Source organism: Trachypithecus francoisi, unplaced genomic scaffold, assembly GCF_009764315.1.
Source record: "Trachypithecus francoisi isolate TF-2019V2 unplaced genomic scaffold, Tfra_2.0 Lachesis_group17, whole genome shotgun sequence".
Lineage (NCBI taxonomy): Eukaryota > Metazoa > Chordata > Mammalia > Primates > Cercopithecidae > Trachypithecus > Trachypithecus francoisi.
In genome coordinates this window covers 99053501-99077615 of record NW_022681462.1, presented here as the reverse complement: position 1 = coordinate 99077615, position 24115 = coordinate 99053501, and the positions used below count along the sequence as shown (strand labels likewise).

Here is a 24115-nt window from a genome sequence, read left to right as displayed (position 1 = left end):
CAGGATGGTCTCGATCTCCTGACCTCGTGATCTGCCCATCTCAGCCTCCCAAAGTGCTGGGATTACAGGCTTGAGCTACCGCGCCCGGCCGATATGTGTCTTAACCAATGCAGCCACTGTGGTCTTGATTTCTACTGCTACTCTTTCAGTGGAAGAGCAACCACAGCCTGATTTTCCTTTTTTTTTTTTTTTTTTTTGAGACGGAGTCTCGCTCTGTCGCCCAGGCTGGAGTGCAGTGGCGCGATCTCGGCTCACTGCAAGCTCCGCCTCCTGGGTTCATGCCATTCTCCTGCCTCAGCCTCCTGAGTACCTGGGACTACAGGTGCCTGCCACCACGCCCAGCTATTTTTTATATTTTAGTAGAGACGGTGTTTACCGTGTTAGCCAGGATGGTCTCGATCTCCTGACCTCGTGATCCACCCGTCTCGGCCTCCCAAAGTGCTGGGATTACAGACGTGAGCCACCACGCCCAGCTACAACCTGACTTTCCTAGCTTCCTCTTTAACTTCTCAGACTATGAACTATCACCTTTCGGTGATCTAGCATTTCCAGTGTGTCCAGCAGAAAAACAGAGAAACTGTTTCTCTTTCATTTCTGAGGATGTTTACACTTATTGATTATTTGAGAAAGAATTAAAAAATTAGTCAGGAGGGAAAGTTTTCTCTTCCTATTATCCATCCCAATTATGGTACTTAGAAATACAGGGTATATCATAAGACAGCTTCTTAGAGATTATCCTTTTTAAAAAATCTACGTTCCTGGTAAAAGACTTCAAATAAAAAGAGAAAAGAAATAAGTATAATTACTTTTCACCTTTGCAGAACTGAGCAGCTTTTTGAAAATCAGAGATATAAGCTACTGAAAAAAAATTCACATATAAATTTACCTCTATGTTATATTCAGCCCCATCTGTGTTGATTCTGATTATAACATCATCATCTCTTATATGAGCTAGAACCCTAGAGTCAGGTTCACCTTAAGAGAAAAAAAAATTTATTATTTAAAGATACTTACATCAAATAAGAAACAATGCATTACTCTCAATAAAAATTAAATCCTTCAGGGTGGAATTTGCCTAGTACTGTGACAGCTCTGCAAAACAAGAAATAAAGGCCCAAGAAAGCAGCTGGCTAATCTCACCTCCTAAGGGGTAGCCTCAAGTTTAGTCAATTGAAACCTATTCCTTTCCCAAAACAAACAAAATACTAAGATTTTCTTCTGGAATAATTTTATCTACTTTTAGGTAAAGGAAGAACTAAGAGAGACAGAAAGCATGATTTGGAATGTACAGGCCTAGGAACTGTACTATTTGTGGATTTGAATGCCATTTGTTTTTTCATTGCAGAAAAAGGTCAAAAAGTAAACTGTAATTGCTTGTTTGATAGATTTTCTCAACTACATACATAATAAGATCACAAAGTATTTTATCTCCAAGCTTTCCTGTTTAAAATATAAAGAAAGTTTACAGTCACTGATGAAAAGAAAGGTTAAATTCCTATCACTTAAGAGGAATTTAATTTTAATCATTAAACCAGCCAGTTAGTATGACATTTAGATAATACTCATTTCCTCCTATTAGAATATTTCCACCTCTAAACTTATGTACCTCAAAGAAACAGGCAAAGAATAGCACTTCTATGACACCCCGTCCCCACTACCCTGCACCAGAAAAGAATATGCAATCAAGTTAGATTTGGAGACCCAACACACCAGACACAGGGGCAAACCAACAAACATACTAACCAACCACGTGTCCAGTAAAGAAGTCCTGCCATTTCACAGTGTACTCGCTTTCATTTTTACCATCCACCACCACGACCTTGAAATTTTGTGAAAAACGTTCAGTACTTGATGTCAGGTATAATTTAAAATGCCTAAAGAAAAATGCATTCATATTTTACTCTAAGCACACAAATTATGTCTCATTTTCATATAATTAAACTTTCTTAAAAACCAGAAGCGTTGACATTAATAAGACACTATGCAAGTTACAACTAAAGTCTTATTAGGTACTTAGAGCAATATATCTCCTGTAAAGACAAACGGACTAATTTATTTAGCTATAAAAACAGCAGACCAAAATAAACTCACACTAGGGAAAACATACTCAAAGAACTTACACATTCATCTCTCCTGGAAAATACTGAAGAATAAAGAAATACACACGACTGAACAGTTAAGTTGGAATCCTAATTATCTAAAAAATTATTATTAAAAACTAATCCAATTATACACCATTTACTGAACACCTACTTGGTGTTAGGTACTATGCATCTATTACCTCCACTTCACACAAGTACAAATTGAGGCTTGGAAGCTAATCAACCTACTCAAAGTTACACAGCTAGTAAATGGTGAAACTGGGAAATAAACCTGGTTTATTTCAAAACCCTGTATTATGCTGTCTCTATCAAGCTGGGTGGACTATGCGAAAATTCTTATTGCTGTGCAAAATTAATAAATGCTGCTTTCTATATTTAAAAATACTCATGTGGCCTCGCGCGGTGGCTCAGGCCTGTAATCGCAGCACTTCGGAAGGCCGCGCTGGGCGGATCACGCGGTCAGGAGATCGAGACCATCCTGGCTAACACGGTGAAACCCCATCTCTACTAAAAATACAAATAATTAGCCGGGCGTGGTGGCGGGCGCCTGTAATCCCAGCTACTCGGGAGGCTGAGGCAGGAGAATGGCGTGAATCCAGGAGGCGGAGCTTGCAGTGAGCGGAGATCCTGCCACTGCACTCCAGCCTGGGCGACAGAGCAAGACTCTGTGGCAAAAACAAAAAAAGTACTCATGCTTTTTTCCTCCTCAAAACCACATATCCCGCAAAACAGTAATTACCACAATTACCATTAGGAAAATAAATACAAGGTATCCAAGACAGAAGTTAGAATATAAACTCCATCAGCACCAGGAAACAGGAAAGAGGGGAGGGGAGGGGAGGGGAGGTATAAATTCCAGTTCTTTAGTGGGCTTACTATTCTTTTTGTTTTCTATGACTTTAGGTCCTTACATGAACTAGGAGTGGTAAGCAAGACTTTCTCCATTATTATTTATAGCCTTTCAGTGTGTCCATGAACACCAAAGACAAAGAAAGGTATATTACTCATCTCACCCACAGAAACAAATTTTGTCAGCTGTGGTACTGAAAATATATTACTTCCCCATGGGATTGCGAAAGTCTTTAAACTACCGGAAAGAAATCTAGACTGGGACTATCTCCATGGCAACAAATATTTTTAACTTTTTGAGCATAACAAGGTAATTTTAGTTTGCTTGCGGTTTTTTAATGGTCAAAGGGAAAAGACAACAATAGAACATTATTTCATAAATCCTTGGAACATTTTCTTCTGCTATCCTAAAACATATCTTCCCACACATTCTCAGTTACGATTTTTCCCTCCAGTTATGTTGAGAACTTTCAAAAGCATACTTATTATAAATGTCTTATTATTTTGTTTGAAAGCTAAGAGTTGCAATATTACTTAATGTTCTTTTCAGAAAGAAATCAATGGAATTGCATTTTTCATTTGCTACATTAAGAATCTGCTCTAAAGATAAAGACCAAGCAATGATAAAATTCATGTTTTTTGATTTTCCAGTATTAGCTTTTGAGTCACAAAACTTCCAACAGAATATGTCAAAATTTCTTTTGCTTTATCCTCCCAAAATTACGTGAAGTCATTTTCTTACAAATTTCTTTAACATTTTATCTTTCTGACTTTCAACTTAAGAATTTACAGTAACTGGCCGGGCGCGGTGGCTCAAGCCTGTAATCCCAGCACTTCGGGAGGCCGAGATGGGCGGATCACGAGGTCAGGAGATCGAGACCATCCTGGCGAACACGGTGAAACCCCATCTCTACTAAAAAACACAAAAACTAGCCGGGCGAGGTGGCGGGCGCCTGTAGTCCCAGCTACTCCGGAGGCTGAGGCAGGAGAATGGCGTAAACCCGGGAGGCGGAGCTTGCAGTGAGCTGAGATCCGGCCACTGCACTCCAGCCTGGGCGACAGAGCGAGACTCCGTCTCAAAAAAAAAAAAAAAAAAAAAAAAAAAAAAAGAATTTACAGTAACTAAAGACCAGCTAACCAGTTTGAATTAACATTATTTTCCTAATCATTTTTAATGGTCCATTTAGTCAGGTATATCACTTTCATTTCTTTATCAGTTCTAGACCTCCTCAAATAATCTGAGATATTTCACTTTTAGGAGAAACATTTAACTTTTTCCAAAAAACTTCAGGCAACATCAAAAAAGTATCAAAACAGTATCTGCAGCTTATTTAAAATAACATAATTTCTTGATTTTTTTATTTTTTGTTTTTTTGAGACAGAATCGTGCTCTGTCACCCGGGCTGGAGTGCAGTGGCGCAATCTCGGCTCACTGCAAGCTCCACCTCTCGGGTTCACGCCATTCTCCTGCCTCAGCCTCCCAAGTAGCTGGGACTACAGGCGCCTGCCGCCACGCCCAGCTAATTATTTGTATTTTTAGCTATATTATTTGTATTTCACCGTGTTAGCCAGGATGGTCCTGACCTCGTGATCCACCCGCCTCGGCCTCCCAAAGTGCTGGGATTACAGGCATGAGCCATCTCGCCCAGCCTGTAATCAATAATTTCTTGATTTATCTAAATCAATAATTTTCTAAATCAGTAATTTATCTAAAATCAATAATTTCTTGATTTATAACAAAAAGGAAATGAAACCTGTAAGGCAAATTTTAAACAAGTTTCTTTTTTTCTTAAGTTACGTCAACTCTTCATACAACCTTTCAGTATTTCCAAGCTTTTTGAACCTCTAATAGTTACGTCCAAATTTAATGCAATGAGCTTAGTTTGAATTACTTTGCCTTCCACTGCTATCAAAAAACAGAATCTTCTCATTTACCATCAGGTAATGAGTGGTTTCAGAGTTAATTCAGCCCTGAAACAAACTGATTATTTCAGCTATCTTTGTTTGTTTTTGTTGTTGTTTTAAACTTTAATAGCACAATATGATAGAAAAGAAAGGCTTGGAGTCTGACAAACTTGGCTTAAGTCCTACCTTCATTTACTCACTGTCTGACTTTGGCCTTAATCTTTGAATCCTAAGTATTTATCTACTATCTACAAATGGAAATAATATCACCTAATAACTGAATGGTTTTGGGGATTAAAGGAAATAACCTATTTTAAAACACCTGGTATAAAATTCCATAGACTATTAGATAAATTTCCCATTAAATATTTCGTATGGAAACTTTGTAAAACAAATTACATACTTCCCTGCTTTCTTACACAGAGAAAAGATAACAAGTGGCTACAACTTAATATTTTCTTAAGGAATCAACGTCATCTACCAAATTTGAAAGAGAAATATATAAGGCTATGGAAGTTTTTGCCTCTAGAACACGGATTCTACAGGCCACCTCAAACCCAACTTTAAAAGAAACCCAAAAAGCTAAACTTTGAGTTATTTTCATTTTATAGTTTCCTCACTCTTCCTTTGCTCCTACTCATCTCTTGCTATTATATCCACTTCTTCACCAAATTCCCCACCAGTATAGCAGAAATAACACAAGCTTCGGAGTCCAACCTTTGTTCAAATCTTGTATCTGTCATTTACTAGCTGAGTAGTCTTGGGCAAGTTACTAAGCTCTCTAAGCCTTAATTTTGTTTTTGTTGTTGTTGTTGTTGTTCCTTCAAAAAAGGAATCACTTTTAGAGATAACTTATGTAAAGTGCCAGTAAATTACAGAAAATAAGCACCTGATTAACTGTAGCTATTACCAATCTGCTCAAATTTGGTGTTAAGTTGAAAGCTAATAACCAATACTGTAATATTCTGACATAAAATCTAATAGAAAGAAGTCATTAAAAAATAACCTAAGGATAATTACAATAGCTAGGAAAAATTAAACTAATTTGCATTTAAAATTTGCCTAAAATAACCATATGACAATGGACCAATCTCCTTAATATACTAAGCACTGCTACAATTCAGTAGTTAGACAAATTCAATAGAAAAACAGTCAAAAGATATAAAAAGGCAGTTTACAGAAATATAAATTACAGAAATATAAATTAAAAAGATGCTCAATGTCACAAAAAATGAAAATCAAAACAACTATAAAATACCATCCCCTTTAGAGGGGTGAAAGTTAAAGGCTGATAAACCTAGTATTGGCAAAGATAACAGGAAACAGGTAAACTCATATATTGCTGCTGGAAGAATAAATTGGTCAAATCTCTTTGGGAGGAAAGAGTAATATCAATAAACATAGTATACATATCCTTGTCCCAATAATTCTCCTTCTAGGAATATATCCTATAAAAACACCTCACCAAGGTATACACTTACAAAGATACTCACTAGAGCATTGTTTGTTATATTAAAAAAATCACTTTGGTTAAACACTATCCATCTGTAGTGTATTAGTCAGTATGCTGTTACAGTTCTATGCAATAGGAATATTTATGCAGCTGTTTAAAATGAGGTAAAGGCCGGGCGCGATGGCTCAAGCCTGTAATCCTGGCCCTTTGGGAGGCCAAGACGAGCAGATCACGAGGTCAGGAGATCGAGACCATCCTGGCTAACACGGTGAAACCCCGTCTCTACTAAAAAATACAAAAAACTAGGCGGGCGAGGTGGCGGGCGCCTGTAGTCCCAGCTACTCGGGAGGCTGAGGCAGGAGAATGGCGTAAACCCGGGAGGCGGAGCTTGCAGTGAGCTGAGATCTGGCCACCGCACTCCAGCCTGGGCGACAGAGCTAGACTCCGTCTCAAAAAAAAAAAAGAAAAAAAAAGAAAAGAAAAGAAAATGAGGTAAAATATGCTATCTATATCACCTATACACACACACACACACACACACACACACACACACAGAGACCTATAGGCAAAAAATATGCATTAAAATATTTTGGGCCGGGCACAGTGGCTCACACCTGTAATCCCAGCACATTGGGAGCCCGAGGCAGGTGGATCACCTGAGGTCAGGAGTTCAAGACCATCCTGGCCAACATGGTGAACTCTCATCTCTACTAAAAATACAAAAATTAGTGGAGGGTGGCAGTGGGCGCCTGTAATCCCAGCTACTAGGGAGGTTGAGGCAGGAGAACCGCTTGAACCTAGGAGGTGGAGGCTTCAGTGAGCTGAGATCGTGCCATTGCACTCCAGTCTAGGCGACAAGAGCAAAACTCTGTCTCAAAAAATAAATTAATTAATTAATTTAATTTAATTTAAAAATCTGGAAGTTTACACAGGAAATCCCTCTGGGTCTGAGAAGTGTAACTGAGTTAGAAGTAAAAACTCTGTATATCCTCCATGGCTTGTTTATTAAACCAGATGCACATATTCCTTTTATTTTTTTTAACACAGTTGAGAAGGCTTGTCCTATATAAAGAATAAAGATGGCCAGGCGCAGATGGCCAGGCGCAGTGGCTCATGTCTGTAATCCCAGCACTTTGGGAGGCTGAGATGGTGGATCACTTGAGGTCAGGAGTTCAAGACTAGCCTGGCCAACATGGTAAAACTCCGTCTCTACTAAAAATACAAAAATTACCCAGGCATGGTGGTGTGCACCTGTAGTCCCAGCTACTTGAGAGTCTGAGGCACAAGAATCACTTGAACCCAGGAGAAAGACGTTGCAGTGAGCCAAGATTATACCACTGCACTCCAGCCTGGAAAACAGAGCAAGATTCTCAAAAAAATAAATAAATAAATAAATAATAATTCAGTCAATTTACATTCTCCATGTGTCTGTTTTTTGATACTGAATAAAGCTTCCTAAAGACTTTTAAAAGAGGCCTGCAATTATCTAACATTTCAATGTGCAAAACAACACATGGTATTAAAATCACCCCTGAAACAGAACATATCAATCAATTTATGCTAAGAAGTAAGAAGAACTCAATGTAGAAAGAACATTAAATTTGGGCCAGGCATGTTGGCTCACACCTGTAATCCCAGCACCTTGCGAGGCCAAGATGGAAAGACCACCTGAGTCCAGGAGTTCAAGATCAGCCTGGGCAACAAGGCAAGACCCTGTCTTTAAAAATAAATTAATATGAAGCAGGTTAAAGAATCCTGGACACTAACTAAAGTAAATAAATAGAACACGAAATTCTAGACCCAGCTCGCCACCAGGCTGTGGAGTCCTGAACAAAATCTTTATCTTTTCATACATCAAGTAAAGATAATATTTAGCACATGGCTGATGGTTCTAAAGTAGCAACAAAAACGAAAGGTTTTATAAGCATTCAATTAATTAAAATTATGTTAGAATTTTCGAAACATCATTACCATCATTAAGACCTCTGCAACACCTATTTACTTTTTTAAAAATACTCATCAGTATGAACTTTATTTTATTTATTTATTTATTTATTTATGTATTTATTTATTTTTGAGATAGAGTCTCACTCTGTTGCCCAGTCTGGAGTACAGTGGCACCATCTCGGCGCACTGCAGCCTCCACCTCCCCAGTTCAAGCGATTCTCCTGCCTCAGCTTCCCAAGTAGCTGGGATTACAGGTATATGCCACCATGCCTAATTTTTGTATTTTTAGTAGAGACGGGGTTTTGCCATGTTGCCCAGGCTGGTCTCAAACTCCTGAGCTCAAGCAATCCACGTCTTGGCCCCCCAAAGTGCTCGGATTACAGGCGTGAGCCACTGCACCCAGCCCCAGTATGAATTTTAGAATAAGCATTATACTTCAAAACCACTGTATATATAACAGATTTAAAGATTAATTACAAATCTTTAAAATGTAATTTCCCAAGATTTCAGTAGATACCCTTACTTTTTTGTTTTTGCTAAACCAAGCCCCCAGTGCCCCAACATTATTCCATGAATAATTCAAATTACCTTTTCAAAGCTGAAAAAGTTAGTAGTGTTTCTACATGTGTTGAAGTCTGTAGATCTCTTTTTCTTACAGAATGCTGCTGGATATTAGATAAGGAGAGAATATCGTAGTCTGAGAGCAAAGAATCAAGCTTCTCTGAAATAAAGGTAAAAAAGGTATTAGCATCTAAACCTAATAATCAATTGTAATATCGTTAAAATGAGAGTGCCAGACAATAAATCTTTCCTGATGTAATCCATTAGGAAGTGCCAAGCACAAACTAAAAATCATTTTTTAATCAACAGAAACTCCACTGCCTCTTCCAAAATTAGAAGGATTTTTAGAAAACAAATTGGGTGACTTGAGTCTCTTTAAAAACTGTTTAAAAATATTTGCACTGATGCTTTCCCTTTCTTTCAACAAATATCACTGCAGACACTACGGTATTCAAAATCCTTCCAATGGACTTAGAAGGTCCTCAAAATACAGCAACAGCAGCTGAAAATACAAGTTTATTGCTACTAATGTTAAATATGCTCACAAAACCAGTTTTAAAAGAAAGACTCTCACTCATGTGTGGAAGCTAAAAAAGTGGATCTCGTGGAGGTAGACAGCAGAATGATGGTCACCAGAGGCTGAGAAGGGAAGTGGGAGTGGTGGAGATGAAGAGAAAGTGGTTAGGGTTACAAAAATACAGTTTGATTAATAAGTTCTAATATTTGATAGTACAGTACAGAAATTATAGTTAATAATTTATTGTATACTTCAAAATAGCTAGAAGACTTGTAATATTCCTAACACAGAAAAGATGTTTCAAATGATGGGTATCCCAATCACCCTGATTTGATCATTACACATTGCATACAGGTATCAAAACATCGCATGTACCTGAAAAACACCCATCAATAATAAAACAAAAACTCAATTTAACCATACAACTGCCAAGAGACATCCCCTACCCCCGCATTTCCCAAACCCCTTCTTTATCCTCTACCCAATACCCTACCCTCCTACTCTAACTGGCTTCCAGAATGCTAGCAATTAGGCCTTCACCTTCCAGAGGAATAAGGAAATCTGGCAATCTCTAATGAAAAACCTAAGATTCTGATATCAAAAGTTTCCTCAAATGAGGCCGTGCCTGGTGGCTCACGCCTGTAATCCCAGCACTTTGGGAGGCCAAGGATCACCTGAGGCCAGGAGTTCCAGACCAGCCTAACACGGTGAAACCCTGTCTCTACTAAAAATACAAAATTAGCCGGGCGTGGCGGTGCACACCTGTAATCCCAGTTACTCCAGAGTCTGGGGCAGGAGAATCGCTTGAACCTGTGAGGCAGAGGTTGCAGGGAGCTGAGATTGCGCCACTGCACTCCAGCCTGGGTGACAGAGCAAGACTCCATCTCTGGGGGGCGGGGGGAAGGCCGGGCTGGGCGTGGTGGCTCAAGCCTGTAATCCCAGCACTTTGGGAGGCCAAGGCAGGGGGATCACAAGGTCAGCAGATCGAGACCATCTTGGCCAACATGGTGAAAACCGGTCTCTACCAAAATACAAAAAATTAGTCGGGCGTGGTGGCGCACACCTGTAGTCCCAGCTACTCAGGAGGCTGAGGCAGGGGAATCGCTTGAACCTGGGAGGTGGAAGTTGCAGTGAGCCGAGATCACGCCACTTCACTCCAGCCTGGCGATGGAGCAAGACTCCGTCTCAAAAAAAAAAAAAAAAAAGGGCCAAAAAGGGCTATATTTTATTCATTACAACATCCTTGCCTCACAATACTCAGCAAAAACCTTGCACATATCAGCACTCACATGTTCACAAACTGCACGAATTCTCAGTGCTGAAATGCAATATGGTCCTTTAGTTCTTCAACTTCCCTGATACAGGTTGGTACATGAACTCAGTTTCATTCAAGATCATAATCACTCCTACTGACTTAGGAACTTAACCTCAACATTGTAATTTCATTGTCAATAATACAGCCCAGTCGTTCTCAAAGTGTAGTTCCCAAACCAGCAGCATCATCACCACCTGGGAATTTGTTAAAAATGCAAATGCTCAGGTCTCCCCTCAGACCTACTCAAACAGAAATTCACCCAGTGAGATCCAATAGTCTGTGTTTAACAAGGCTTCCAGGTGATGCTGACACACTCAAGTATGAAAACCACTGAATTGGCTGGGTGCGGTGGCTCACACTTGTAATCCCAGCACTTGAGAGGCTGAGGTGTATGGATCCCCTGAAGTCAAGAGTTCAAGACCAGCCTGGACAACGTGGCAAAACCTTGTCTCTACTAAAAATACAAAAAATTAGCAGGGTGTGGCAGCAGACGCCTGTAATCCCAGCTACTCGGGAGGCTGAGGCAGGAGAACTGCTTGAACCTGGAAGGTAGAGGTTGCAGTGAGCCGAGATGGCACCACTGCTCTCCAGCCTGGGCAACAAAGCGAGACTCCATCTCAAAAAAGAAAGAAAAAGAAAAAAGAAAACCACTGAACTAAGCTAAAGGAAGGAAACAATTCAAAGTAAAGAAAAAAACTTTAGCCACAAAGATGTTCATTATTCAGCCTTGCCTTATTTTCAAGGACAAAAACCAGAATGAAGGTAAATTAGTAACTGTGAAATGGTTGGATGTTGTAACACTTCCAAAGACAGGGGAAAAAATATGTAACTATTTTAAATGTCGTTTACAAAAGGTTTTTAAGAACATGGCGCTGAGGGTGGTGGTTCGCGGCTGTAATCCCAGCACTTTGGGAGGCCAAGGTGAGAGAACTGCTTGACCCAAGGAGTTCAAGACCAGCCTGGGCAATATGGTGAGACTCTCATTTCTCCAAAAAGTAAAAATAAAATTAACCAGGCGTGGTGGCATGTGCTTGTAGTCTCAGTTACTCAGCAGGTTCAGGTAGGAGGATCGCTTGAGCCCAGGAGGTCAAGGCTGCAGTGAGCCAAGATTGCACCACTGCACTCCAGCCTGGGTGACAGAATGAGACCCTGTCTCAAAAATAAAAAAAGAAAAAATGAATGAATGAACGAACATGGAAAAATACATATGTTATAATGTTAAATATAGATTTCAGAAATACCATATTGTATAATCTTAACTATGTATAAAAACAGGTCTAGAAAAAATAAGCATAAGACAGTAACATCATTGGTTATTTTGGGTATATTTTCTATAATAAGCACTTTTTAAATGTAGCTTGCTAAAGCACTTTAAAATAACTAATGCATTTCAACTGTAATTTATTCTCTTTTAATAACTGGATATCTCAAATTAGAGATTCTGAAGCCATTACAAACTACAGTAAAAATAGTTCTTCCTTCGGAGCCAAACTGTAGCTACGTACTACTGCTATTGTGTTTTCACTAACAAGTAACCTCTCTCGGGTACTCAATATTTTACTGCACTTCACTTCCAAAATTCTAACCATTAGTAATCTCAATTTTTTACAGCCTTTCCAACAGAATTTATATTTCTCCCCATTTCCCAAGAGGTTTTTTTTTTTTTTATCTCTTATCCATATCCAATTCTCTCAATAAACTTAAGTATAAACCACCTGCTTCTTACAGTAGAGTTTATTACAGTTAATACCAGACACTGCCACACTGTCTATCTCAGCTCAGTGTCTGGCCATATACTGTTTTTTTTGTTTGTTTGTTTGTTTGTTTTTTGAGATGGAGTCTCACTCTGTGGTCAGGCTGGAATGCAGTGGCGTGATCTCAGCTTACTGCAACCTCTGCCTCCTGGGTTCAAGCGATTCCCCTGTATCAGTCTCCCAAGTAGCTGGGACTACAGGTGCACGCCACCATGCCCAGTTAATTTTTGTATTTTTAGTAGGGACAGGGTTTCACCATGTTGGCCAGGATGGTCTTGATCTCTTGACCTCGTGATCCACCCGCCTCAGCCTCCTAAAGTGCTGGGATTACAGGCGTGAGCCACCAAGTCCAGCCCATATTCTCTCTTTAAAAAACTACAATGGCTGCCCACTTCTCTCTAGAATGAGAGCACCTTCCTTACTTTCTACAAGTTGCCGCGGCAATCATCATTTTGTTATCTTTTTTATTTTTTGTCATCTGCTTTTTGTTTTTTGTAGTTTTTGCTATTTGTTGTTTTATGTGCTTTTGTTATCTTTTTCATCCCCCTTCCCCTCCTTTCTTGCACACACATTCTACACTTATTTTTTCTCTTTTCCACCAGACTCCATTTACTTGATTATTCAACGAATATTTATTAAGAAGCTCCTACCTTTCAGGCACTAAGGATACAACACAGAGAAAAAGAAACAGATTTCCGGTATTGTGACAATGAAGGAAAGACCAAAATTATTATAAAGTACATCACAGACCAAGACAGAAGTAGCCTCAGAGAGTTATGCACAGACAGAGCAGGAGCATGATCCCTGCCTGCTGAGTCAAAGATGTTTTCCCAGGGAAACAGTTTTGAAGACCAAAAGGATGAAGCAGCACCCCAGAGCAGGAAAAGAAAGGAGAGGCTTTAAGTCAAGGGCATAACATATGGTGAAGTTCACAAAAAAATAGAACACAACACTTAAAGAAGTGAAAGCAACTCAAGGAGGCTGCAGTGCAGAGCAATAGAGAGAGAATATGATGAGGTGTGAGGCTGGAGAGTCAGGCACAGGTCAGGTCACGGAGGACTATGGAAGGAAATCAGGGATTCTGGGTTTTGGATAACGGCAATAGCTGTAAGTTAAAAATTTCATTATGGGCCAGCTGTGGTGGCTCATGCCCGTCATCCCAGCACCTTGGGAGGTCAAGGTGGGCAGATCGCTTGGGCCCATGAGTTCAAGACAAGCCTGGGCAACACAGAAAAACCCCGTCTCTACCAAAAACAAAAATAAAATAAAATACAAAAATTAGCCAGGCATGGTGGTGTACACCTGCAGTCCCAGCTGCTCAGGAGGTTGAGACGGGTGGATGGCTTGAGCTCAGGAGGCAGAGGTTGCAGTGAGCTGATATCGTGCCACTGCACTCCAGCCTAGGTGACGGGGCCAGATTATGTCTCAAAATCCAAAAAAAAAAAAGAGGGAGAAAGAGAAAGCCGAGGCGGGCGATAACTTGAGGTCAGGAGTTAGAGACCAGCCTGGCCAACGTGGCAAAACCCTGTCTCTGCTAAAAATACAAAATTAGCTGGGCATGGTAGCAGGTGCCTATAATCCCAGCTACTTGGGAGGCTGAGGCATGAGAAATCACTTGAATTCAGGATGTAAAGTTTGCAATGAGCCGAGATCACGCCACTGCACTCCAACCTGGGCGACACAGTGAGACTCCATCCCAAAGAAAAAGAAAGACATTTCATAATGAATGCAGTGTGGAAAATGCGCTAGAGGGGAAGAAGACTGGAATGCAGGAAATCTGCTAGTAGGCTGCAAAGCAAACCAAGTAGAAACCACTAAAAGACTCCTAGGTTGTGGCTCACTGTGATTTAAAAAAAAAAAAAAAAAAAAACAAGTAAGAGAGGGGCTGATATCGGGAGGCAATTGGATGCTGAAAGATTCTGGAGTTTTGAATGACAGAGCCTTGGGAAAAACAGAAATGAAAAAAAAGATTCTGGAGTTTCATATTCTATTTTGTTCCTTATATATAGTTGCAATTTCATTGCTCATTTACATAGGACTTCCTTTGCATTAAGTCATCATGTCTGCAGTTGTGTTACTGATGAGCCATATAGTGATTTTCAGCAGGGAGAGTAAATCTACATAATCACAAGATTCTTAACACTGGCATCAGTGGTAAAAAGTAACCAATACTTTGTTCCTTCTAAAGTTTTTCAAAGAAGAACAAAGAGAAAATCAGGCTTTCAGGCCTGTAACAAAATAGCCTTCTGGTTGTAGCTGTGGAGTTGCCTACAGAAGATGTGATAAATCTTCCACTCCCCCACTTCTATCTGAATTGTTTTATCTCTGGGATAAGCTTTTGTGGCCACTGACTTTAATGCACCGACGTAAAGTATACCCACATTTTCTTCAATAAGCCCAGAGCTGACATTTTTAAGCTCAAACTAATCGTAAAACTTTTAAAAATTATGTATATGGCAGGGCACAATGGCTCACACCTGAAATTCCAGCACTTTGGGAGGCCAAGGTAGGTGGATCACAAGGTGGAGAGTTCAAGACCAGCCTGGCCAACATGGTAAAACCCAGTCTCTACTAAAAATACAAAAATTAGCCAGGCGTGGTGGCAGGCACCTGTAATCCCAGCTACTCAGGAGGTTGAGGCAGGAGACTCGCTTGAACCTGGGCGGCAAAGGTTGCAGTGAGTGAGCTGATACCGCACCACTGTACTCCAGCCTGGGCGACAGAATGAGACTCCGTCTCAAAAACAAACAAGCAAAAATTATGTATATAATTTTGTGTGTATATCAACACATATACACATATGTATAGTGGTATGTATATAACTGTCCCAAATGTATTTAAGAACAATGTAAATAAAGTGCTATATGAGAAGGTTCTGGAAACGTGTGGGTTGTTTTGTTTTGTTTTGTTTTTGAGACAGGGTCTCGCTCTGTTGCCCAGGCTAGAGTGCAGGGCACAATCACCACTCACTGCAGACTCAACCTCCTGGGCATGAGCAATCCTCCGGGTGGCTGGGATCACAGGCACATGCCACCACACCTGGATAATTTTTGTATCTATTTTTTTGTAGAGACAAGGTCTTGCCATGTTGCCCAGAATGGTCTCAAACACCTGGGCTCAAGTGATCCTTGCCCTTTAGCTTTCCAAAATGCTGAGATTACAGTTGTGAGCCACTGTGCCCGGCTTCTGGATTTTTTATATCAATTTCTTTTATTTTTGCAGCAAACTGCATTTTCCTAAAATACTACTTGCAAGTGTACTGCAGAACCCCAAGGTACTCAGCTCACTCTTCACTGATCTGCTGCATAAAGTACAAAAAGTTCCCCCAAAAAGACACTATCAGTGTCATGCTCCTACTTCTGATATCAGAAATGGAAAACATAAACCCCATACTGCTGTGAGGTGTTTACTGTGTTTGTGCTAAGGATACAGAAGCCTTCCTCTTCAGCACTCCCCAAACACACAGGACAGGGAAGCAGGCCACGTGTAATAAGTGTCAGGTGCGGGTTGTTGGGACTAAGGAATGAGAAAAAGGGAGCAGTGCTCTCTGCTAGGCCAGGGACCCCAGAGCCTGGGAACTAAACAATTTTATGAATTTATACCAGTAAAGGAGGATGGCGTGTGAGCTGCTTCAACTAATTCTCTATCAAGAGCTCCTCAACAGACCCAGGACTTAACCTGAGCCAAGGCTCTTCAGCAAGACAAGTATCCAGGATGCAAGTTTCAGGTTAGGCAATGAGACAACTTCCACAATTACCAGCAGCCCTGCCTAGTCCCAGGCTAAACCTGTATCCGATACTCATTCTTTTTTTTTTTTTTTTTTTTAAGATGGAGTCTCCCTCTGCCACCCAGGCAGGATTGCAGTGGCTCGACCTCAGCACACTGCAACCTCCGCCTCCTGGGTTCAAGCGATTCTCCTGCCTCAGCCTCCCCAGTAGCTGGGCTTACAGGTACATGCCACCACGCCTGGCTAATTTTTGTATTTTTAGTAGAGACAGGTTTCACCACGTTGGTCAAGCTGGTCTTAAACTCCTGGTCTCAAGTCATCCGCCGGCCTCAGCCTCCCAACGTGCTGGGATTACAGGCATATGCCACTGTGTCCAGCTACTCAATCTTGTAACCAAAAGAACAGGTAACTGGCAAAGACAGTGGTTCACGTCTCTAATCCCAGCACTTTGGGAGGCTGAGGCAGGTGGATCACCAGAGGTCAGGAGTTCAACACCAGCCTGCCCAACATGGTGAAACTCTGTCTCTACTAAAAATACAAAAAAGGCCGGCTGCAGTGGCTCATACCAGTAATCCCAGCACTTTGGGGGGCCGACGTGGGCGGATCACGAAGTCAGGAAATCAAGACCATCCTGGCTAACATGGTGAAACCACGTCTCTGCTAAAAATACAAAAACAAAATTAACCGGGCGTGGTGGCGGGCGCCTGTAGTCCCAGCTACTCGGGAGGCTGAGGCGGCAGAATGGCGTGAACCCAGGAGGCAGAGTTTGCAGTGAGCCAAGATCGCACCACTGCACTCCAGCCTGGGTGACAGAGCAAGATTCCTTCACAAAAAAAAAAAAAAAAAAAAAAAAAAAACTTAGCCAGGTGTGGTGGCCGGCGCCTGTAATCCCAGCTACTTGGGAGGCTGAGGCACGAGAATCACTTGAACCTGGGAAGCGGAAGTTGCAGTGAGCCGAGATTGTGCCACCACACTCCAGCCTGGGTGACAGAGTGAGACTCCTTCTCAAAAAAAAAAAAAGGTAACTAATTTTGGACATGTTATATTTGAAGTGCCAAATGAGCAGCTGAATATGAGCTCCAGAGAATGAGTCCAGGTCAGAGACACATGTCTAGTCATTAGCAGAACACTGTCAAATGAAGTGAAACCAGTACAACTCATGTAACAACAACAACAACAACAACAAAGGAAACGGGGGGAACAGAGAGATGCCCATTTCCTTGGCTGATTTTAGGAGTAAATAAAGAGATACAGATTGAGCATCCCTTATCCAAAATGCTTGAGACCAGAAATGTTTCATCCTTCAGAATTTTTAAAATTTTAAAATATTTGCATATACATAATGAGGTATCTTGGGGATGGGACCCAAATCTAAATATAAAATTCTTTATGTTTCATTTATTTATTTACTTTTTTTGAGACAGAGTCTCACTCTATCGCCCAGGCTGGAGTGCAGTGGCCCGATCTCCGCTCACTGCAAGTTCCGCCTCCTGGGTATACGCCATTCTCCTGCCTCAGCCTCCCAAGCAGCTGGGACTACAGGCGCCTGCCAACACGCCTGGCTAACTTTTTGTATTTTTAGTAGAGACAGGGTTTCACAGTGTTAGCCAGGATGGTCTCGATCTCCTGACCTCATGATCCGCCCAGCTCGGCCTCCCAAAGTGCTGGGATTACAGGCGTGAGCCACCACGTACGGCCTCAACAATATTTTTAAGTAACTTTTTTTCATGAAAAAAAGTCTGTGTACAATGAAGCATTCGAAAGCAAAGGTGTCACTGTCTCGGCCACCCACATATATAATCTGTGGTTTGGCATCACCATCATTCCTGACTGATTCTACATGCTACCAATAAGTAATCATTTTCTTATACCTATTCACACATAAGTACTACACAGCCAAAAATATACCATTAATATGGTGAAAAAATCGTTTGTTCGGGGAAATGTGTGGTGTCATGCCAGCACTCAAAAAGTTCCAAATTTTGGAGCATTTCAGATTAGGGATGTTCAACCCATATATGAAAAGCCCTTCATTTCACTTCCGTTACCTCAATGAAGCCCATTCTTGTCCTCCTTTCCTATCAATCTTTCACAGACTTTCTTCACATTACACTTCCAGCTGTACACATTTATATTCTCACAAAAGAAAATAGTGAAGGATCCAAAAATCAACCACAATTGGCCTTGGAGGAAACCTACATTTAATGTTCTAGGAAATCCTGTGAAAGTCAAAAGGATCTCTCCAGTTTCCCCATCACAATTCTCTGCTTAACTCCTCTCCTTTCTACTCTTGAAATACGGTTTTTCTCTTAGACTAGTATAAAACAGAGTTACATTAAATCTCCCTTGGAACAGTTAGGGCAGTTAAGCATTTAGGTTTCAAAGGAATGCAGCCAGTAAGCAAAATTAACATCAAAAGAGAAAGCCAGATGTCAAAATACTGAGTAAAATGGTGCTGTCAATAATGAAATCGGCACTGCAATATGGAGAATCCCCATGCCAACAACCTCAAGGTAAAATCAAAATACATGTTTCAGATATAAACTTTCTCATCCCTCATGGTGACCTGTATTTTTTCCTCCCACCCACTACATCCTCTTTTATTAAAAGTAACACAAAGGGAAAACAATTTTGAAATCAAAGTGAGACTTATACACCCCAGCTGCAACTTCAACAAGATATCATCATGACTAAGCTTTTATGACTCATAAGTTTCCTAAATTATGCAATTCATAACAGGTCAATTGAAATCATTATTGGTGACCCATAGAGTACTCTAAAAGCCAGGCTTCAATTATTATGTATTTTTTGCCTTTCAGAAAAATGTTGTCATATGCCTAATCAATATTTAGTACTGCAGTATAGTAACATTTGTAGGACAATAGACATAAAAAATAAATAATAAACCATGCTTTTCAACTGTGAAACTATTTGCTAGTCTTGACCAACTCAATCTAATGGTGGGGTTAAGTTAAGCAACAAATTATATTGTAAGCTGTCAAACAAACTGGAAAAAAAAGTCATTCTTCAAAAGAAAAATACCCACAAGGCCTATGTTCATCACTGAGTGAACCTGACAACTGACAGCACCTTCCTGAGACTCACTTTTCTTCCTCCTTTATTTGAAAACTAGACTTGATCTCTAAGGTTCATATCAGTCTCTAAGTCCTAATAGTCTCTAAGTTCCACCATCAGGAGTGCCCTTATCTTCCCTCTTCATCTACTTAACCTTAAAGTCTGGGCTCAAGTATCACCTCCTCCAGGAAGCTTCACTAAGCTTCCTAGGCTGGGTGCAGTGGCCCTTGGTGATAATACTTGCTATAATATACTCTAGCACTCTCCTCTTTGCTGTTTTAGAAATGTCCTAAATGGATGTCTATTTCACTATGCCACAACCATTTGAAGATGGATATCGTCTGATCTTTGTATTTCCAATGCCACATATAATACTTAGCAGACAGTATGTGTTCTTCAAACACTTCGTTTAAAAAAACAAAAGGAAAGTCTATGCATTCTTGTGCACTTTGCAAATAAAAAACATATGGGCCAGGAGCAGTGGCTCGCGCCTGTAATCTCAGCACTTGGGGAGGGGGGGGCCCAAGTGGGCGGATCAGGAGGTCAAGAGTTAGAGACCAGCCATGCCAACATGGTGAAACCCTGTCTCTACTAAACATACAAAAATTAGCCGGGCATGGTGGCACATGCCTGTAATTCCAGCTACTTAGGAGGCTGAGGCAGGAGAACTGTTTGAACTCGGGAGGCGGAGGTTGCAGTGAGCTGAGATCCTGCCACCGCACTTCAGCCTGAGCAACAGAGCAAGACTCTGTCTTGGAGGGGGAGAGGTCTAAAAAAACCTTACGATCTGCAAATGTTATGAATTGATCTAGAAAGTAATGTTTTTCTTTAAACTGTATGCTTCCTTAGGAGTCATGCGAACAACAGATTAATAATGTAAGTGAAACAGTTGTGTCAGGGTGGTGCAAATATAATTTTAATATCTCAAAATAGACATTTATTCTTTTTACTAACATTTATCCTTAAAATGAAGACTCTTACCTATCCCTCCATCCTAACCACAACCCTACTTCAAAATGTCCTTCAATTTGTACTGACTTACCACTTCTCAGCACTTCCTAACTAGATCCCTTGCCTTTCATGAGTCACTTGTAATCCATTTCAATCGGAAATAATCATAAGGCAGCTGTACAAGTGATAACATTCTCAACACCTTTAATATCCATATCAGGCCGGGCGCGGTGGCTCAAGCCTGTCATCCCAGCACTTTGGGAGGCCGAGACGGGCGGATCACGAGGTCAGGAGATCGAGACCATCCTGGCTAATACGGTGAAACCCGGTCTCTACTAAAAAATACAAAAAACTAGCCGGGCGAGGTGGCGGGCGCCTGTAGTCCCAGCTACTTGAGAGGCTGAGGCAGGAGAATGGCGTAAACCCGGGGGGCGGAGCTTGCAGTGAGCTGAGATCCGGCCACTGCACTCCAGCCTGGGCGACACAGCGAGACTCCGTCTCAAAAAAAAAAAAAAAAAAAAAAAAAATCCATATCAATCCATTACAATTTCTGTCCACTAAATACAAAGAAAAAAATACTACACATGTTATCATGGTGAAATTTGGGGACCAGTATAACCATGCAAGCCTACAATTTCACACTGGGAAAACATTATTTCACACTTTATTACTACTAATCAAAGTGTCTTACATGTCAATTTTTGGAAGACAAAAGGATCTTAAAATACACTAAAAGTTCACACAAACTTACTTCCACCAAAGTTCAGATCCCTTAATGCATGTCCATCTTTAAAATCCAATCTCTCTGGAAAAATCTAATGAAATAGGAACCCTATACTTTCTAGCCTCTAAACTGATCAAACTCGTCATTCCTGATAATTTCTTTGTTTAAAAGTGCAAGGAAAGCGTTCACAGTGGCAGCATCAAGAGTTGGCTTAGCAGGTTTCCGCCTTCCCCCATCTCCCAAGCACCTCCAATAAGCTACAATTGAAATAACCAAGAACGTGCTTAGGATGTTCGCAAAAACACAACTCTTAAGACTCCAACTCCAATCTCCGCCTCCCAACCAGATTACTGCATAAGTACCTCCTACAGCAGAAATTCTAGTTCCCTCCTCAGAGGACCAGGAAGAATTCTGGAGCTTTGGGCCCTTCCTTTCTGCCTCTGGTAGAAACACACAACACTAGATTTGTTCCTTACTAAGGCAGGAACCGTGACCACATCTCCCTCTCCAAACAAGATCCAGCCGCCCCACTCCTTACCGCTTTCCCAACACCCTCCCCAAACACAAACCTAGGGAGCAAACCCCTCTCAGGCGCTCAGTCACTACATGGAGCCCGTCCAGTAGCCCTTTCCCACTCAGAGATATGCCCATCTCCTTTATTCTTTCCCCAAACTCCGAGAGCCACACCCCCTTCTACACTGAAAGCTTAAGGACGCGCCACCGTCGCCAATACCCCGCCCCCAAACACCTGATAGACCCAGCTCCCCTGCTCTTCCCCTCCAACGAGCGCTCCATGAGCCGCCTAAGCCAACTCGCCTGGATCTTTACCGAGTCTCTGGTGGGGGACGAAGCCCGGGTCGTCCGGAGGTCGCGGCGCCAGCACGAAAGGAACCACGCTGGTCAGGAATAGGAGAGACTGCCTCATGTTCCCGGCCCGGCTACCGGCTCCACCTCTCTGGGCAGCCTTCGCCTGACGGGGGTTCGGAAAACTGCTCACATCGGGGGAGGACGGGATCCGCCCGGCCTGGCCCCTCAAACCTCTTTTCCCTCCCGCGCCGCCTACTGGGAAGATTCTACCGCCAGGCTCGACGCCCCCGGAAGTGCAGGTGGCGTTACCAGAGGCCGGCTCAGCCCGCTTCCGGCCGCTGCTGTTCCCCCACACCACCCACAGCCGGAAGCCGGCCGCCGCGCGGCATCACGGGAGGCTCCGCTTGCCACGCCCCATGCCGGTGCGCCGCGGGTCTCTCTGGTCGGCTGCCGCGTTCGGCCCCGCCCGTGGCGTCCAGCTGGGGCTCGCCCGGCGCCTTACTGGACGCAGACGTAGACGTCCCAACTCCACCCAGTCCGGCGTGGCCTTTGTCCCCGGGTGACCGCGGATTGGGGAGGCGGGAGCTAGCGAGCAGGCCTTCAGGCGCGTCTGCCACCTCCTTTGTCTTGGTGCCCACGTCTGGTTAGGATCCCTGCTGTCCATTTTATTAAAGGAGCTGTAAAAAGCGGCCTGGGGCCCAGCGACCGGCCCAGGGCGGATGAGGAGGCGCGACTAGCCTGTTGCCGCAGGGTGTCTGCCCAGTGTGCTCAGGTGGGAGGGCGGGGACATGAATCGAGCTACAGAGTGCCCTGCGGACGGAGACCCCCCCGGGCCCCGAACCCAGCCTCCGAAGCCCTCGCCACTCGCCAGCTCCTGCGAGACGAGCCTTCCGAGCGCAGCTCAGGCATCTGGTTCAGGGTCTGACCGCCAGAGTCGTCTGAGGCCTCCATCCGTCTGCTGTCACGAAAAAGGCTTTGGGGGGACTAATAAGCACTTCCTGAATGCACATTTGCTCCATGCCCCTGCTGTAGGGAGTGGGTCTGGAGACATTTCAACAAATAGAATCCTGGGACCTTACCTGTGAGTACAAGAGCTGGAATCTTCCCACCAACTTCTTAAAATTCAATCCTATACTTAGTCCATTTAGCTTAGACTGGAAATTTCCCAAGGCAGTTTGTTCTGCAATCTTTTGCATGATTTTAGCTCTGTATAGTTTAGTGTTTATGGTACTGAATAAAAGTCTAAAAACGTTGGGTACATGTTGCTGTTTTATTTAGTTCAACCAAAGTTTATAAAAGTAGGACATAATATGTTTTCCTCTTAAGAGTGAGACAGCCTTTATTATGAAATGGTAAATTGTTAGGAATAAAATACTAGTCCTATTCAAGTTTCAAGCCTTATTCCTAATAAAATACTCAAACTGTGGTTAAAATTTATGTTAATGGTGGTTTGCCGCAGTAAAATAGCATCTTTTTCAACAATACGTTGTTGGCTAAAATCAACCAGACCTGGTCTGTACATCTGAGATATAAAATGTATTAAACATACTCAGTGGCATACCTAATTAAAAAGTAAGCAAAATTTCACATGCAAATTGTATACAATCTTTAAAAATTGTATTCCATAAAAATGTGACAGTTGAGTATGGTTTTTGGGGGGTTTTTTTTGGTGTACAATAATAATGTCATCTGGTTTCTTTTCTGAACATCCAGTCACCATACTGCCCAGCTTATAACTTTAGTAGATTGTAGATTATGTTATTTTGGTATCCTCAACAGCTCTTGTACAGTGCCTTGCTCATAGAAGGTACTTAGCTGGTTAGTAAATGCCGTTTAAAAAAAAAAAAAAAAGCTCCCGATGCATTTTCTTTTCTTTTCCTTTTTATTTATTTATTTTTATTTATTTTTTGTTTTGAGACGGAGTTTCGCTCTTGTCACCCAGGCTGGAGTGCAATAGTGTGATCTTGGCTCACTGCAAGCGATTGAACACCTCCTGGTTTTAAACGTTTCTCCTGTCTCAGCCTCCCAAGTAACTGGATTACAGGTGCCCGCCACCACGCCCGGCTAATTTTTGTGTTTTTAGTAGAGATGGGGTTTCACCATGTTGGCCAGGCTGGTTTCAAACTCCTGACCTTAGGTGATCCACCCGCCTCGACCTCCCAAAGTGCCAGGATTAGCGTGAGCCACCGCGCCTGGCCTGAATAACCAGAAATCCTAGATTTCCAGGGACATTCCAAATTTCAGGTAATCTTTCCAATTCACAAATCAGGACCCAAATTATTCCAATTTGCAGTTCATCTTTCATTTATCAATTGTGCATACTTTTAAGATAAAAGAGCGGCCGGGCGCGGTGGCTCAAGCCTGTAATCCCAGCACTTTGGGAGGCCGAGACGGGCGGATCACGAGGTCAGGAGATCGAGACCATCCT

General features: G+C 42.0%; 1 protein-coding gene across 2 annotated transcripts in view; it reads right to left on the bottom strand.

Annotated features, from left to right (window-relative positions):
• ADAM17 (ADAM metallopeptidase domain 17) overlaps positions 1-23514 on the bottom strand; it is a 71387-nt gene extending 47873 nt beyond the window's left edge. The window contains exons 1-4 of one of the 2 annotated variants that reach the window (XM_033176592.1): positions 21697-23514; positions 8845-8977; positions 1744-1874; positions 887-975 (exon numbers count right to left, since the gene is read on the bottom strand). In XM_033176592.1, the coding sequence (XP_033032483.1) occupies positions 887-975; positions 1744-1874; positions 8845-8977; positions 21697-21805 (462 nt within the window). In that variant the 5' untranslated portion in view covers positions 21806-23514. The remainder of the gene's footprint in view (positions 1-886; positions 976-1743; positions 1875-8844; positions 8978-21696) is intronic. The other variant, XM_033176593.1, reaches the window with a different exon arrangement.
• Between the last annotated feature and the right edge of the window lie 601 nt (positions 23515-24115).